Source organism: Ictidomys tridecemlineatus, chromosome 15, assembly GCF_052094955.1.
Source record: "Ictidomys tridecemlineatus isolate mIctTri1 chromosome 15, mIctTri1.hap1, whole genome shotgun sequence".
Classification (NCBI taxonomy): Eukaryota; Metazoa; Chordata; class Mammalia; order Rodentia; family Sciuridae; genus Ictidomys; species Ictidomys tridecemlineatus.
The window spans coordinates 28,846,717-28,864,687 of NC_135491.1; the positions used below are offsets into that span (position 1 = coordinate 28,846,717).

At 48.2% G+C, this 17,971-nt stretch overlaps 1 protein-coding gene across 1 annotated transcript in view; it reads left to right on the plus strand.

The window, feature by feature from the left end:
• Positions 1 to 6,614: 6,614 nt before the first annotated feature.
• The window catches only part of C15H16orf78 (chromosome 15 C16orf78 homolog), a 29,727-nt gene continuing 18,370 nt past the window's right edge, over positions 6,615 to 17,971 (plus strand). Inside the window, exons 1-3 of the mRNA XM_078032909.1 lie at positions 6,615 to 8,759; positions 11,712 to 11,789; positions 12,339 to 12,639. Of these exons, the coding sequence (XP_077889035.1) occupies positions 8,610 to 8,759; positions 11,712 to 11,789; positions 12,339 to 12,639 (529 nt within the window). The 5' untranslated portion in view covers positions 6,615 to 8,609. The remainder of the gene's footprint in view (positions 8,760 to 11,711; positions 11,790 to 12,338; positions 12,640 to 17,971) is intronic.

Sequence of the window (17,971 nt, forward strand, 5' to 3'; positions counted from 1 at the left end):
CACATGTCGGTGCTGATAACAGAAACCACGGGAAAAGTGGTCTTCCCTGGCCCCACCTGCTTTCTTTGACACCACGGCCCCCGACATCTTTTTAATCAAAGGTTCAGTAAACATCCTACAGATAAATCGCTTATCAGTTGGTGGGGGTGGGGAAACAGGCTCTCCTACCCTTTCCCCAGGTCTGCGCCCCGAGCTTCATTTCTTTGTCCCAACCCTCAATACAGTCCCAGGTGTGGTCTGGACTTGGAGTCGAGGCCCTTCCAGCAGTGTGGCTTTGTGGGACCCACAGCATCCTCCTGGGTCTCTGGCTCAGCCTGCCCACTCCCCACCCGCCCCCATTTCCGCTCAGTGGCCGGTTGAACGGATGAATACGCTTTGGCTATGATTCCAAGGTTCCCTCCAAACCTCACGTTGGGATTTAACTCCCATTGTAGCAGGTGTAAGAAGAGGGGCTTTGAAGAGGTGATGGGGTCATGGGAGCTCTGTTCTCGTGTATCCTCGATGCTGTTACTACGGCGGGGGGGCGGGGGGGGTTCGTTATCTTGAGATGGCTTTGCTAGAAGTCCAGTCATCGCCTGTCCCTTCTCTGTGTCTCGTGCATGCTCACAGGAGGCCCTCCCCAGACTCTCACCCTTGAACTTGGACAACCCAGCCTAAATAAACCCCAGACTAAGTAAACTTCTACTGCTGGTCAGCTACCCAGCCTGGGATTCAACTGAACAAAGAAAATAGACCCAAGCAGCTTCCCAGAGCAGTGACGTATTCGCGCATCTTCAGCCTCTGGCTCCAAACCAGCTCTGTTCTAGGGGCCTCTGCTCTTGAGACACACGGGCTTATTTCCTCCTCCCGGTGCGCCTCCGTCCACGCCCACTGGAATGTAACATCCCTCTGCTGCAGCCCTCAGCCTTCTTCAAGATCTAGTCGGATACAGGGGCTTCTCTGATTCCCCCGAGCAGACTTGCCCGAGGCCTGCTCTGGGCTCCGCTGCCCTTTGCTGGGTTGCTCTTGCGCTCTGACCATCCCACCTGTGTGAACGTGTACCACGTAGACTTTGCAAGTGACAGAACCCGCAGTTCAAGCTGAGTCCCGTCTCACAGGTCTGAAAACCCCGTCTCTGACTCCATTTTTTCAGGAGCCTCTTTTATCCCTGCCCCCATCTCTGAACGGGGTTCATCTGCAGCGTGGCTGGCCTCCCTCACCAAGGCAAGATGACCCCCAGGCTTCACATCTAGATATCCTATCATTCATGGGGACGGTCTGTCCCCACATTCCCAGTGAAAGCTCTCGCTTCCGTGTTGATTGGGCTCCTGCGTCACTCACTCTGGGGTTGGGGGACGGTTAGAGCCACTGGACTTTGAATGGCTTAGAGCATTTTGGTCCTGCCCCCTCAACCAAAGTGTTGTTTACTCACCCAAATATCCAGAAGAGCAGAGAAGGGACCTGGGGCTACACCGCAAGGCCCACTGGACCATAGATAGTGTCACAAAGAAGTGATGAGCACCTTGAGGGCAGAGACGGGCTCCACTCAGCCTTGTCCTCCTCAGTGTCCAGCACCCTACCAGGCACGACATGCACAGACACAGTCAGTCTTCAAGCTCCAATTCCTCACTGTTCCTGCAGATGACTCTCTGGGGCCTGGGTGGCCTGACTTTAGGTTGAAATGAAAAAGAACCAAAGGAACGCCATTTTGTTCTGACCTGACTCCTTTGTTATCTTGCTTAAATGTTGTCTTTTCAGCCTCCCCGGAACAGCTGTTATCTGTGTTGACAGTACAGTAGGACCTTCCCGTGTCCCTATGGCCCTGGTGTGTAACAAAAAATGATTGTGAAATGTGTAATCAAAACAATTCTCTCACGTAATCAAAACATGTCTCAACAGGGTCTGTCTGACCTACCTGGACCTCGATTGTTCTTGTGGTTTTTGTGGATTTTGCCTTTATAAACTCTGAACTTCCAAAAATCAGGTGCCGGGAGTTCTTTGAGGCGCTAGGCTGCCCCGGGTCGCTTGCCTGGCTTGCTCATTAAAGGACCTTTTTTTCCCTTTCAGTTTGGTCCCCTGTGCCTGGTGGCCTGTAATTCTCGTGCACTCCGTAACAAGGTTTCTTCCAAAAAGGACGACCGTAATGTCTGTGGGCTGAAAGAGACAGCTAGTGACTCGTGTTTGAAGAGTAGAGTTCTGGGAGCCCCGTTCCCATGCCAGCCCCTAACAGAGCCACCAGGTACCACCTGCGGAGACATGAGCCGCCCTTCTGGTCTCTCCACAGATCTGAGGAAGGGGAAACCTGGGTGGAGATGCCCCGGACAGCACTCTTGCTCCTTGTAAATACAAGGAAAGGCCTCCCCACCGGCAGCTCCCACCGAATGGCAACAGAGCCGATGACTGTCCCCTGCCTGCCTCCACCCAGCCCTGCCATCATCCAGATCAGGGTGACAGCTGTCCAGGAGAAAACCAAACCTCGCCCAGAGGGCACGGACTCCAATATCAGATTTCTCTTATTTTTTTTGGAAACTCAAGCCAAGAAGAATGCCAATGGGTAGTGTTGAGGCTGAAAGGTCACACAAGAAACAAGGACACGAGGAAAGCGATGCCGAAGAGACACTGGTTGTGACAGAGAGAAGCAGATGGCCAGAATAAGAGGAGACGGGGCGTGACAGCTGGACAGGTAGAGGGACAGAAGTGGAAGGGACACGGAGCCCCAGCGCTGGCTCCCATCTGTTTGGTTTCTGATCCTCGTCCCCGGAGCCCAGGGTTCCCAGGTCCTCACGACCGCTCTCCAGGGGAGGTCTGGTGGGGGATCCCAGCTTAGTCCCTGTAGCAGCAGCATTTCCTCTCTCCCAGCGCTTTGGCCAAAGCCTGCCCGCTCTGAGCTGTCTGTCTGTTGTGGTGGTCATTTTCACCTGGTCTCGTGTGAGTTGGTTCCTGGGCTCCGACTAGGACAGATAGTGAGGCAGTGACTCCCCCTCCCAGCCTCGACTCATTCATTGACTCTCTTGCTGGGTTCTATCTGCTCCGTGGTCCCCCTCTGGATAATCCAGTCACTGTTTGCATATTAATCTGCTGCACGTTTATTATTTCAAAAAACACTTGTCCCACATCTGCTCTGTGCCAGGCAGGCCCTGTGCCTGAGGCCACAGGAGATGTGGGGATGACCCAAATAGGGTCTTTATCCTCAGACACCCTCATGACTCTGAAGTGGATGTGACCAGTTTAAGTGCGAGGTCGACATTAAGAAACATCGGTGTATGTTGTGTATTCAGTAGAAGGAGGGGTTGGGGATAAAAATCAGAAAAGGTTTCTTGGAGAGGGTGCCTCTTAAAAGAATAATAGAATTTGGATTTTGGAAATTAGAAAGAAATTGGAAAATTAGAAAATTAAGAAAAGCTAGGATGAGGTTGCTAGGTTTGACAGAAACAGCTATCTGCCAAGAGATGGGCGGGTATCTGAGAGGTAAGGGGCCAGAGGGTTGGAAAAGGGTTTCTATTCTTGGAGAAATAGCTGATGTCGTGGTTGTACTTTGATATCTTCTGTATACATCCTCACCCAGGGAGCCCAGGAACCCACCAAAGAGACCTACCTGTCTCAAGGCCAGGCCACCCTGGACCCTGTCTGTCTTTCCTTCCCACTGGGAAATAGATCCATACCCCTTCCACCACAGGTGTCTCTGAGTTTTTCCAGGTAGAAAAGATATAAGAAAGCATTTCGCCTTGATGCTGGTATGCTTTGAGGAAATCCATGCATTTCTGATTTGTTTGCACAAATGTTCAGAGGGAAAATAGACCTGGCCCCTCATGACTATATAGAAGCCATGCAGAAAAAAATCTGCTGTCAAAATATTCTTTGCCTGGTAGCAAAGAAAAACATTGTGATATTAAGTGAGTATTGATAAAGGAGAAGGAGAAAAAAATAAATACATCTGGAAAAGGATTCCTTGGCTTTGGGGATGGGAGCTTTGGCAACTTTCACCAAACAATACAGAACGGGGAGATGCACTTTCAGCAAAGGAGAATTTCCAAAACCGAAAATTCTCTGCAGTTCCCCTACCAGTTCTCCCACCAGAACTGCAGAAATAGAGTCTAAAGAGTTTTAATTAAGTCATTGGTTTTCAGCGAGATTGGACTATTCCTTAAGGGGTATTTGAAAAATTCAGGAGTTGGCCTTCTTTTTGAGTTGTGGCCACACGTTAAAATATTGAAATAGATCCAAAGGGAGATTTTTTTAAAAATTTCTTCACTTTAAAGGATCATAGTAATTTTTTTTTTAAATATGAGTAGGCAAATAGGTCACGATTTACATGCATCCCATAGTAGCGAGTGGGATGTTACAAAATGTGGTATGAAGAGGACATTGGCAAGGGACATGGCCCACGACTGAGTGAAGAAAAAGTGAATCTTTTTTCCCCAAAGCGACTAGAACACCGGATAAGTGAACCCAAACAACTCTGCAGCATTCTGGAAACCAAACAGGGCACGAGAGCTGGAGCAAGGTTCACGCTTGAGAACTAGAGAAATGTGGGCAGGAGCTGCCGGGATCTGGGGCACTCTAGCCCCGGGCTGCTCTCCTCCTCTCCTCCAAGCTGAGCCCGTAGGGAGGCTGCTCCAGGGTGGGGCATTTTCTCTGCTGTGGTGAAAGGGGGTTGCCTTGATCAGGAGCAGTGGTGGTCCCTGCTCTTGGCAGCCTTGTGAAGTCAAAGTCCCCAAGGCAGAAAAGCAGGAGGGCCAACAGCCCTACCAGACTCAGATTGCAGTCAAATCCTGGGGGCCGATAGAGTCCTGCTAAAGCTGTGTGCAGGCATGCAGAGCAGAAGCCAGGGGGAGTCCCGCCAGCCACCCCCTCCTCCCAGCCAGCCCTGAGCCTACACCTAGGGATGAGAAAGAGCCCAGCAGAGAGTAAAAGACAGCACAAGTAGATGGCCTGAATTCGGTTCACCTCCTGGTTTCGGTGCCCTGGGTAATTCCCTGTGGGGCTGCAGCAGACATGATCATTTGCTTCTCGTAAACAAAGTGTGGCAAAAAATGATGGATGTCACGTCCAAAGTGAGGCTGCGAGAGACTCATCAGAAACTCGTGCAGCTTCATAGTATAAGGAGGACAGAATCCACAGCTTCCCAGGCAAGGATGACAGGGTCCACAGAGTCAGGTCGGTTAGTAAGCAAAGAAACAAATGAAAAACAGGAACCATGAGCCATAGCGATGGAGATCAGAATCCAGGGTTGCTACCATATTCTTTTTTAAATTGGTAAAGCTGCATCTATCCATGGTGTACGACATGCTGTTTGATGTATGTGGCCATTGCGGAATGGTTAAATCAAGTGAATTAACTTATCCATTACATATCAATCCACAGAGCATGACAATATTTTTTAATCTCGAGTTTTCAACAACAAAAAACCTATAAAATATGCAAAAAAATAAAGCAGAAAAGTGTGACGCATACTCTGGGAACAAGGAATTACTAGAGACAGTCTCTGACTTCACATAGCTATTCTAAATGTATTCAGAGAATTAAAGCAAACCATGTTTAAAATTTAAATGAAGTTCTGACATAAATGAACCAGCAGATAAAAATTCAGATAAGGAGGTAGAAATTATGAAAAACAAATGGAAATTCTGGAGTTGAAAATTCAATTGAAATGAAAGATTTATTAGAGCAGATTATATACAGCAGCGGAAAAAATGAACTTGGAGATAAAGTAATAGAAATTATCCACATCTGAAGAACAGAGGGGGCAAAAGTGAAGAAAAATACAGTTTTGGGGATGAGTGGGACAACATCAAGCACACCAACACATGTATAATGGGAGTCCCAGAAGCAGAAAATTAAAAGTAAGGAGCAGAGAAAAAAATTGTGGAGAAAACAAGGGCCGATACCTTCTATTATCTTATGAAAAACATTCAACACACATCCAAGAAGTTCTATAAACCTCAAGTAGGAAAACTGCAAAGAGACCCACACCTGGACACGTCAGAGCAACAGTCAAAAGACAAAACAGAGACAGAAATCAACAAGAGAAGAACAACTCCCGAGTAATGGAGCAACAACACAATTACCGCCAACCTCTCACATAAAACAGGGCGGGCAGGGGGCGGTGAAAGGGCCCAGGAAACCTGCTGAAAACCGTTAACAAGAACTCTGTTACCTGGCAAGTCTTTCTTCAAAAATGAAGGTCACGTGAAGACATCGCCACGTAAAAGACAAAAGGACTGACTGTCAACCTCTTGCAAGTAAAATTTTAAAATGTATGAATTGAGCAGAAGGTTAAAAACCAGGAGGAAATTAGAAATATAAAAGTTAAAGCAGGAGGAAATTAGAAGTTAAGATGATGTTTACCCTTAGAGGGAGGTTGTGACTTAAAGCCACGAGGAGGATTCTGGGGTCCTAGTCAGACAGACGTCCTCATCTATGATTCAGGCACAATACACAGATGTCTTCAGTTAAAAGGGAAGGAAGGAAGGAAGGAAGGAAGGAAGGAAGGAAGGAAGGGAGGGAGGGAGGGAGGGAGGGGTGACGTAGGGAGGGAGGAAGGGAGGCTGATTGTTAGGATTTGGATGTGAGGTGTCCCCCAGAAGCTCACGCTGAGACAACACAAGAGGGTTCTGAGGAGAAATGATCAGGCTGGGAGAGCCTTAACCTAATCAGGGATTAACTGCGTGGTGGCTGGAGGCGGGTGGGTGTGGCTGGAGGAAGGGGTCCACCGGGGGTGTGGCTATGGGTCCATATTTTGTACCTGGAGAGTGGAGTCTCTCTGATTTCTGATCATTATGTGAGCTGCTTCCCTCTGTCACGCTCTCCACCATGATGATGTTCAGCCTCACCTCAAGTCCCAAGGAATGGGGCGGGCCTTCTGTGGACCTCTGAAACCGCGAGCCGTCAAATAAACTTCTTCCTCTTCAATTGTTCCGGTCAGAACTTTTAGTCACAGCAGCATAAAAGCTAAGACGCTGACCATGTCACTTCCTCCCCCTTATTGCTTTCTCCTAGCTTCTATTACCTTTCCAGTCTGAACAGAGTCTGTGCCCTCCAGGGTCCTGTACCTGTGGACTCCACCTACTTCACCAACATCGTTTCTCACCACATGATTCTCTAGCCACCCCGGCCTCCTGTTGTTGCTTAAGTATGCCATGCCCCTCCTCCCATCCTGCCTGAGGACCTTTGCACATGCTCTTCCCTCTGGTCCATAGCCCTCTCCTGTTAGATGTTACAGTCTACTAGAGCTGCGGTAACAAAACACTACAGGCTGGTGGCTTATAACACAAATATTTATTTCTCATACTTCCAGAGTCTAGGAAATCCGAGATCCAGACGCCAACATAGTCTGCATCTAGTAAAGACCTGTTTCCAAGTTCATGGATGGCACTTTCTAGTTCTATCAGCACAAGATGGAAAGGGCTGGCTGATTCTATGTCATCTTTTTACATAAGAGTGCTAATTCCATGAAGACTCAGCCTCATGAACTAGTCACCTCCAAGGTCCCCACTTCCTGGTACCATGACCTTGGGGCTTAAGATTTCAATATGTGAATTTGTGGGGGACTCAAACATGCAGACGACAGCACCCTTGTGGGAACCCACTTAACCTGATCCTCAGAGGCGGCTCGCCCAGAACCCCATCCAAGTCTGGTTCCACTGTACGGGGGGCTTCCTCCTCAAGTCAAATTCCTTTCCTTCAGGAGCCCAGCCTTCTTTGTTACTGTGAACTCACACAGGAACCACGTGCTTCCTGTTTATCCCTCCAGCACAGGTTTAGTTTTGGGGGTTTTTTGTTTGTTTGTTTGTTGGGGGATTTCTTTGTACCAGGGATTGAACTCAGGGGCACTCGACCACTGAGCCACCTCCCCAGCCCTATTTTGTGTTTATTTAGAGACAGGGTCTCACTGAGTTGCTTAGTGCCTCCCCATGGCTGAGGCTGGCTTTGAACTCACGATTCTCCTGTCTCACCCTCCCGAACCCCTGGGATTCCAGGCGTGCGCCACAGCACCTGGCTCCAGCCCAGGCTTTCAGAGGTCTGCCTGGGGTTTTCTCCTGCATGGTGTCCCCAGCACTCTGCCTGGGGCACAGCAGGTATCGGATACTATCATCTGTGGAATGAAGAAATGAGCAGAGCAACTGAACTTCTATACCACTGTGTTCTAACTAGAACCCACTGTGGAAAACTGGGAGGAGGAACTAGGAAATTTACATTTTTTTAAAAAAATAGGAAACAGAGACCCCACTGAGAATTTTTGAGAAAGGGAGACACCGGAGCTGACCTTCGTCTTAGCAAGATCTCGGCGGAAACGGAGATGGAGAGGCGGTCTCGGGAGCCGTAGAAGGGTCCGGAGGAAGACGGTGCCTGAAGAGGGGCTGTGGCCACGTGGGGAAAACTGGAATGTGGCTAAAGTGCCATCTCCACTGTCACCCCAGGGACCGGCTGCCAAGCCCAGCGTGACCTCACAATCACCCTCAGCCTTCTTTTCAGGCCGACCTCCAAGCTGCTGGCCAACTCTGCTGTTTGTGATCCCATCCAGAGGCCACAGGCCACCTTCTGAATCACACGCACCAGCACATCAAGACCCAGGGGTCGAGAGAACAGGAGATCACAGCCTCCCACCCAGGCACCGCCAACACCCCAGCATGTCCCAGGACCAGGAGGACCCAAAGAGAGCCATGCCCACGGAGAGGAAGTCCGTCTGGAGGACCCCCGAGGAGAGGCGGATGTCCGACCTCACGCGGGTGCTGGAGTGGCTGGAGCGGAGGCGGGGGAAGAAGAAGCTAGATCTCCAGGTGGGTACTGCCAAGAAAGATGGCGGGAAGACGTTATTCACATCTCCCCCCAAACAAGATGAGGGAGCCTTTTTATAAGTACCAGAGTGAGCTAGTGGCAAGGTTCTGGAGGATGCTGGGGGGAGGTTGGGGACAGCAGGTCCTGGTGTTTGTGGACTGTCCTTCAAGAAGTGGCTCCAGGTCCTGGAGGGACACTCCTGCATGGAAGATGGGCAAGGGGCTGAGAGGAGATTCATGTCACAGAGGGGCAGAGACAGATAAGTGACAAATGCACGTTTCCTAAAGTAGGAATGTTTGAAGGAAAAGGCAGTCAGGGGTCAGGGAAAGACCGGCTCCAGCTTATTCACACCAGGAGGGTGGCTGTCCTCGGTCAGTATCTGGGAGGGCCCAGGGGCAGCTCCTGGGGGCTCGGGGTTGGCAGTGGAGTCCTTCCCAGGGACCCTCACTGCCCCTTTCCTCATCCTGGCTCCTGGCCCAAGGCATTCCATCCTGCCACCATTTCCCACCCTCAGCAGAGGTGGTCCCCACCCCGTCCTTCCCCAGGAAGTCCAGCAACCACTTTAGACCCTCAGTGCTCCTCAGAGCTCGCCACCCCAGGCCATCAGCCAGGAAGAACCAAGCCATGTCCTTGGAAAGTGGTATGCTCTGCAGAAGATGCCACCCGATCTCTTCTCCTCTGACCCCAGAGCAAGATGGGTGACAGCAGCGTCACTAGTGACGACGCTCACCCTACAGATAGCTTTATCCCTTTCTGGCCTGGCATCGCAGAGGGGCTAATGCCCCAGCTGCTCCAAGTCCGGCTCCAAGGCAGGAGCCATGACCACCCCTCAACTGGAGGATAAGGAGACGGGGTGCAGCAAAGCCGTTTTCTTGAGATCACGGTTAATTAAGGGCAGACCCAGTTCTCAAGCCCAAAGGTACCCGATTCCCAAGCTCATGGACTCCGTTAGGCCAACGCCCCGTAACGCCCTCCACTGGGCTTTCTCCAGCTCGGCACCCCTGCCCTTCGGGATCACCCCGGTTCTGCTGACCTGCTTGTTTCTCAGACAGCCAAAAAGGCCTGGAGAGCTAATTCCCTGCGACAATTTAAAAGACACCCGATGAGCACATTTTCCACTAAGGTGCTCGTGACTTGCCGCCACCCGCCTCCCTCAGAACTCAATCTCGATGCCAGGATCCCATGCACTTTCACATTAGAATGTCCCCGTCTCCTTCACCAGGGTTACAATAACGTCTTAACAGCTTTACCGTACACACGGCTTTTATTGTGAATAATCTGGGACCCCCGTGAGGGGACATTTGTTCTGGAATTTTAGAGAAGCTCCTAAGAAAGAGGGTGACAGATCTCACGTGGCAGGTCCTGGACAGCAGGAGGTGGCGGGAGACCCATTAGTGGACGTGGCTGGGAAAAGGCTTGTCCACCTCCCTCCAGCCCCTTCAGCCTCCTCTCCTTCCTTCTGGGATGGGTCACGGCAATCTGGGCTTTGCCCCCGTCTCAGATCACTGCTGCCTCCTGAGATCCATCTGGCATCAAAGAAGACCCCCGAAGTCCAGAGTCCCAGCCACCAAGAGCTCTGAACTGTGGCTGCTGCACTTTCCTTGGGTCTAAGGCTTCACCAGGTCACTTCCACCCAGCCTTGGGGACGCTTGGGATACTCCAGGAGCCCCTGTGGGGATACTGAGGACTGATAGCTGGGGCCATAGGAGGAGGACCACCCTGAGGAGAGGGCTTGACCTGAGCACTCAGCCCTGGTCCCAACTTGCAGCCCCCTCCCCCCGCCCTACTCAGCCCAACAAAACCTTGAAGGGACCCACTCCGCGCTCCTTAGAAGGCAATCTGGCTACTCCCATCCCTGAAGCCCTTGGACAGCTCCCTCCACCTGGCCACCATGGAAACATGCCTACCACCTGCGCCAAGCCGGCCTGCATCCTTCCTGGGCAGCTTGGCACCTACCTGCAGTAAATCACCTCTTTCTCATGAGAATCTTGGGAGGTAGACCTTACCATTGTCCCCAGTCCTCAGCTAAGGAGAAAAAGCCACTGAGAGAGCCGTGATCTCCCAAGGTCATGCAGTCCCTGGATGACAGACAAATCAGGATTCCAACCCAGGCAGCCTGACCCGGAACCACAGCTGCTCCAAGTGGCCTGGGCCACGGCTGGGGATCCAGCTCAGTTGGTAGAGAGCTTGCCTCGCATGCACAAGGCCATGGGTTCAATCCCCAGCGCCACCAAATAATAATAATAATAGTAAATGGCTCATCTCCAGAGGAGAACCTCAACTCCGTCTGTCCCAGGATGCTTCAGCACCCCCAGCCCCCAGCTCTTACAGACTGAGGAGCTTCCTTCAGGCAGCCCTGTGGCGCTCTTTGCCCAGGGACCCTAGAGATGGCTAAGGACCCCTCCCTGCTTCCACGGTGGCCCTGCAAGGCCAAGCACAGACCACGAACAAGGAGCTCAGACTCAGAGCAGGGAATGCGCGGCTCCTTGACAGTCACAAGGAGCCTTCAGGGGAAGGACAGGATCTAGTGTGACGTTCTGTGTGATGGCCACTTCGGGAAGACAGGATGGGGGAGTGGGGTGGGAGGAGAGGAGGGTGCGGCCTGGGCTCTGCTGCAAGACAGCTTTCCTGCAGGTGCAGTTGGGGCTGGGCAGGGAAGTGACAGGCAGAAGGCCACTTCAGGGAGCACAGGGGATTGAGTGACAAGGAGCCACAGACAGATTGAGGTGGAAAGGGACAAGACCAGACCTGAGGTCCAGAAGGTCACTCCTGGGGCAGTGGCCTGAGCAGCAGCAGGTACCTGGAGAACTGGGGACAGGGAGGGGAACAGGAGGACAAGCCTCTGGGTACTCGGCGGCAGCAGCCTACTGTCCAGGGAGACTCCTCCTCCCTGGGGGCGGAAGTTGGGAATCCTCGTGAGGACCCTGAGGGTCTCTCCGCTTCTGCCTTTTCAGAAGTCAAAAACCAAGGTGGAGCTGCCCCCCAAAGCCGCTGAGAAGGAAAAGAAGAAACGCAAAGTGGCGAAACAGCAGGTAGGAGCCAAGGTGACCCCCAGGTGACCGAGCTCCCCCTGCCCCGCCCCCACGCCTCGCCATCTGGATGAGGGGAGCCCACTCCCCGCCTGCAGTGTCCAGCTACCGACACCCAGATGAACCCTCTGCACCCTCCTCCCACCCTGTCCAGCTTCAGCCAGCCCACCCCTGCAGACCTGCAGTAAAGTGTCACGGCGGGACATCCTCCTCCACCTGCCGTTGCCCCCAACTCTCCAAGGAGAACCCTCTGAAAGAGGAGCACCCTGCGACCCAGTGGGAAGAACCCCCTGGTCCTGTGATTAGAGGGGCTGCCCCAGCCCTAGGGGGCTCTGGCCCCTCCCGGCCTCCCCCTGAGGTAGGGAGAGGTGGGAGGACAGGTTAGGAGCCGCTCCCTGCCCCCTCCAAGACTCGCCCAGAGGCCAGGGCAGCTCTCTCCTCTTTGCCTTTGTGGGTCTTTGAGCAAAACTTTTGAATTGGTGTGTGGGGGGAGGGGAGCGGACAAAGCAGACCCGGTAACAAAGATGCACCTTCTCCCCTGCTCCTTCCCAGGCTGTCAAGAAAAACTCTGTTAAGAATGAGGAAGCCCTCTACCGGAGGATGTACGGGTCAGAGCAAATGGGAGCCCGCCTCAGCGTAGCATCCACCGCCTACAACAAGGAAAGCTCCCGCAAGTCTGGTAAGGGGCCCAGAAGTGTCCTCCTGAGGTCCTTCCTGTCAGAGGAACCAAACTCCTACCGTCCTTGGCTCCAAGGCATCCTCGTCAATCCCACCCTTGTGCACCCAGGAAACCCACCTAGAGTCTCTGTAGGGATCACGCCCTATGGCAAGCAGGGGGTGACCTGGACAGGAGGCCAGTAGCTGCAGCCACCCCTGTGAATTCTCTCTTCTCGGGAAATGGACATAATGTATTCTGAGTTCCCAGATCATGTTGATAACACGGACCCCATGAATTCCCAATTATTTAATTGATTTAGATACGGTGACAGTGTCAATCACAAAGGTGCCACACCTGCAGATCTGCAGGCCTGCCAAGGCCCTGCTCACACCTTTGGGGGAGCAGGTGTCAGTTACAACAAAGCCCCACTTCCAAGTTCTGAGTCCCGTGTTCCACCACTTTGTGATGGACTCAGCGTTGTGTGATCTGGGCAAGCCTCTCCATCCCTATGGTCCAGTTTTCTCACGTGTAAAATGGGACAATAACATTACCTCCCTCATAGTGTGGCAGAGGGGCTTCGGAAGGCAAGATGTTGCATGTACGGTGTCCACTCTGACACAGGGGAGATGCTCAATAAATATCAGTGACGATTGCTAAGTAAAAATTTTGCTAGAATTTGGGGTAGGTGTATCATGAGGTTAGAATAGCAGATGCATTAGTTGTGCATGGCCTTTTGAAACAGAAAGAGGAGGTGAAAGAGAAATCTGGAAGGGATTCCAGCTAGCCCAAGGGAAAAGCAGGCAAGAGCCTTTGAATGGGAGCTGCCGATTCTACCACCTAATGTTGCCTCAATTGTGCCCAAAATATGTCTTTTTCCCCCCTTTTAATTTAATGCACCAAAGACAGTGTAATCAAACTGTAGTCAGTGGCCTGTCAGATTTTAATATGATTGCTCTCAATACAGTATAGGATCCTGGACTGAGTCCCCGAATAGCATTTTAGTGGAAAAACTGATAAAATCCCAAAAAGCTCTGTAATGTACCAATGTTTATTTCTTAGTCTTGATGAATGGTCCGTGGGCATAAAATATGTCAGCATTCAAGAAAACTGAATAAAGACGGTATAGGAACACTCCATATTTTCTTTGCAATTTTTCTTTAAATCCATAATCATTCCAAAATGAAAAAATTTATTTAAAAAAATAAAACAAGATTGGGCCGGGCAGGGTGGCACATGCCTGTAATCCCAGCAACTCTGAAGACGGAGGCAGGAGGATTGTGAGTTCAAGGCCAGCCTCAGCAACAGTGAGGCGTTCAGCAACTCAGGGAGACCCCGTCTCTAAATAAAATATAAACTAGGGCTGGGGATGTGGCTCAGTGGTGGAGTGCCCCTCAGTTCAATTCCTGGCACAAATAATAATAATAATAATAATAATAATAAGATTGGCTTGTGTCCTACGGGAAGGACTTCCCAAGTTTTCTGTGAGTCCCCAGTGTCATGTCTGGCTCCAAAGTTCTGGTCCTCCTGGGTCCTCAATCTCTCTCTTGCTTCTAGCAGATTTTCCCTTCTCCCTGCCAACCCAGACACAGAACAGCCCTATTTCCTGGTTTCCCCTCAAACCTGTCACATGAAGCCTATTTAACCGAAGGTTTGGGGCAATGAAGGAAGGAATTGTGTCAGATTCGACAGCAAAGAAACCAGAGGCTGATTATGACGCCCCCCTGTTCAAAGTCCTTTGTCCCCTACCCCCAGAAGGTTTTTCCTGGCTACAGTTCCTTGCAGGTAGTAGCTTCCTGAGGTTTTCCCTCAATTCCAAGACTAGGACGAGGTGAAGACAGGCACCCAGGGCACAAATCAGTGCCTAATACTGACAGGGCACTGGTGTCGACCTGACACTGGGACCTCTTCAATTTTGCCCAAGACACCTTGCTTGCCTCGCCCCAGGACCGTCCTGCCCAGCATTCCTTCCTCTCACCATCCTTTCCTTCTCCCCCTCCTCTGCATTCCTCCGCACATTTCCACCAGCTTTTGTTTGGAGAGATCTTTCTTCCATCTGTCTCATTCCCAAAGTGGCCTCCTTTCAAGGTATTTTCCTAGACAGAATCAGCTCCTTCCCTAAAAGAAACTTATACCCACTGACTAAATCGTTCTCAAAGATAAAATGCACACAGAGGAACCCCCCAAACAAACCCCCAAACTTCCACATAGGTGAAGGTCAATAGAAGACTAATCATCTCAATGAGAATCAAGACGGACTTAAATAAAACAAAAAATATCAAAAGAGCAGTAAACCACAAACACAGATCCATAATAACACCGAATATAAATGGTCTCACTCCCCAATTAAAATCACAGACGAGCAGGAATGGATCAAAAGACAAGACCCAGCCATGTGTGGATTGCCAAAGACTCGTTTCAAAGTCAAAGATATCCACAGAATGAAGGTAAAAAGGATGGGAAAACATCCATAATTAAGTCCAAAAACAAACTGGAAAGATTTTATCATATCTGACAAAGTTGATTTCAAGTAAAAATTAATCAGAAGAGCTGATTACACTACATCCTGATAAAGGGAACAAGCCAACAAGAAGGTATCATGATATCAACATTTATGCCCCAAATGTCAGTACACCCAATTACATTAAAAGAAAATACTCCTGCATATTAAACCCCAGATAGGCCCCAATACAATAAAATGGGGTAATTTCAACACACCCCTATCACCAATGGACAATTCATCAAAGCATAAAATCAAAGAAGATATCACTAACTTAAAAAACAGTATAAAACAGATGGATCTAATAGACATCACAGAATCCTTCACCGAAAAACAGCTGAATTTACCTTATTCTCACACAGTTCATGGAACATTTTTCAAAATAGGCCATATTCTAGTCACAATATCAGCCTTAGCAAATACAAAACAAAAGAAAAAAAAATATATAATTCCATATATCATATCGGACCATGTTGGAATAAAGCTAGAAATAAATAGCAAGGAAAATAATAGAAACCCCATGCTCCCATGAAGATCAAACAATATTCTTTTAATTAGAGAATGGATCAAAGAAGAAATGAGAGAAGAAATTCTTAGAAACAAAATGAGAACACAAATACAACATATAAAAGTCTCTGGGACAGTATAAAAGCAGCACTAAGAGGAAACTTCATGTCATTGAGTGCCTAGATTAAAAAAAAAAACAAAAACAGAGCAATCTCCAATAAATAAGCTTATGCTTCACCTCAAGGCCTTGGAAAAAGAAGAACAAACTAAGTCCCAAATTAGTAGAAGCCAGGAAATAATTAAGATCAGAGCCAAAATTGATGAAATTGAGAAAAAAATATGCATTATTACTGCAACAAAGAGTTGGTTCTTTGAAAAGATAAGACAGATAAACCCTTAACCAAACTAACCAAAAGAAAGGAGACCCTAGTCAATAAAATTAGAGATGAAAAAAGAGATACAGCACAGACACTTCTGAAACCCAGAGGAACTATTTTAAAATTCATACTCCAACCACCTGCAAAATGTAGAGGACATTGACAAATTTCTAGACACATATGACCTGCCCAAATTGGAACAGAAAGATACAGAAAACCTAAATAGATCAATAACAAGTAATGGAATTGAAACAGAAGTTAAAGCCTTCCAACCAAGAAGAACCCAGGACCTGATGGATTCTCCCTGATAAATATAGATGCAAAAGATCCTTAATAAAATATTAGCAAACTGCTTTCAAATGGGACTGGGGTGGTGGCTCAGTGGGAGAGCACTTGCCTAGCATGTGTGAGGCTCTGGGTTCAAACCTCGGAAACACATAAAAAAATAAGTAAATAAAATAAAGGTATTGTGTCCATCTACATTAAAAATATTTTTTAAAAACGTATGGTATATTATAAAGATAATATGCCATGATCAAGGTGGCTTCACTTCAGGGATGCAAGGTCGGTTCAACTTACAACACATCGAATATAATTCACCACTTAAATATAATTAAGAACAAGAATCATATGACCATCTTGATAGATCTAGAAAAGGCCTTCGGTAAAATACAGCACCATTCATGTTAAAAACAAGGGGATTGAAGGAACCTACCCCAACCTAGAGATTATATATGCAAACTTGGGGCTGGGGACATAGCTCAGTTGGTAGAGTGATTGTCTTGTAGGCACAAGGCCCTGGGTTCAGTCCCCAGCAGCCCCCCAACACACACACACACACACACACACACACACACACACACAAAATAGATTATGTATGACAAACTCAAAACCAACATCACACTTAATTGAAAAAAAAAAAGCTTTTCAGCAAATAGGAGGCTTCAAGATCAACACTCATAAATCAATAGCTTTTCTGCACTCCAACAGTGAGTCTACTGAGAAAAAAAATCAGAAAAACCATCCAATTCAAAATAACCTAAAAAAAATGAAAACAAAAACTCGGGAATTAATCTAACTAAGGGGATGAAAGATCTCCACAATGAAAATGATAGAAAACTGAAGAAAGAAATTTAGAAGATTTTAGAAGATGGAAAGACCTCCCATGTTCTTGGATAGACAGAATTAATACTGTCAAAATGGCCAGGCTACCAAAAGCAATATATAGATTCAATGAAATTCCCAGAAAAACATCAATGACATTGTTCACAGAACTAGAAAATACTATTTTAAATTCTTTTGGAAGAATAAGAGACCCAGAATAGTCAAAGCAATATTGAGCAAGAAAAGCAAATCAGGAGGTATCATAATACTTGATCAGAAATTATACTACAGAGCTCTCATAACAGAAACAGCATGGTATTGGTATCAAGAGAGATATGAAGACCCATGGAACAGAATATGAGACAGATAAACCCACACAGTCATCTGTATTTGACAAAGGTGCCAAAAATATATGTTGGAGAAAAGACAGGCTTTTTAAACAAATGGTGCTGGGGAAAATGGATATCCATATGTAGAAGAATGAAATTAGATCCCTTGTACCATGCACAAAAGTCAAATCAGAATGGATCAGACTTAGGATTAGATCAAAAAACCTTGCAACTGCTACAAGACATAGGATCATCACTGCATCCTGTAGGTACAGGCATTGATTTCCTCAATGAGACCCCTAAAGCTCAAGAAATAAAACCAGGAATCAATAACTATGATGCTATCAAATTAAAAAGCTCCTGCTCAGCAATGGAGATTATTAAGAAAGTGAAAAAAGAGTCTAAAGAATGTTAAAAAAAATCTTTACCAGCTACTTATCTGACAGGGGATTAATACCTAAAGAACTTGAAGAACTCAATGCCAAAAAAACCAAATAACTCAATCAATAAATGGGCCAAAGAACTAAATAGACATTTCTCAAAAGAAGAAACACAAATGGCCAACATATATATATATATATATATATATGTTAAAAAAGTTCAATATCTCTAGCAAACAGGGAAATGGAAATCCAAACTACACTCAGATTTCATCTCATTCCTGTGAGAATGTCAAAGATCAACAATACAAATAATAATAGGATGTGGGGGAA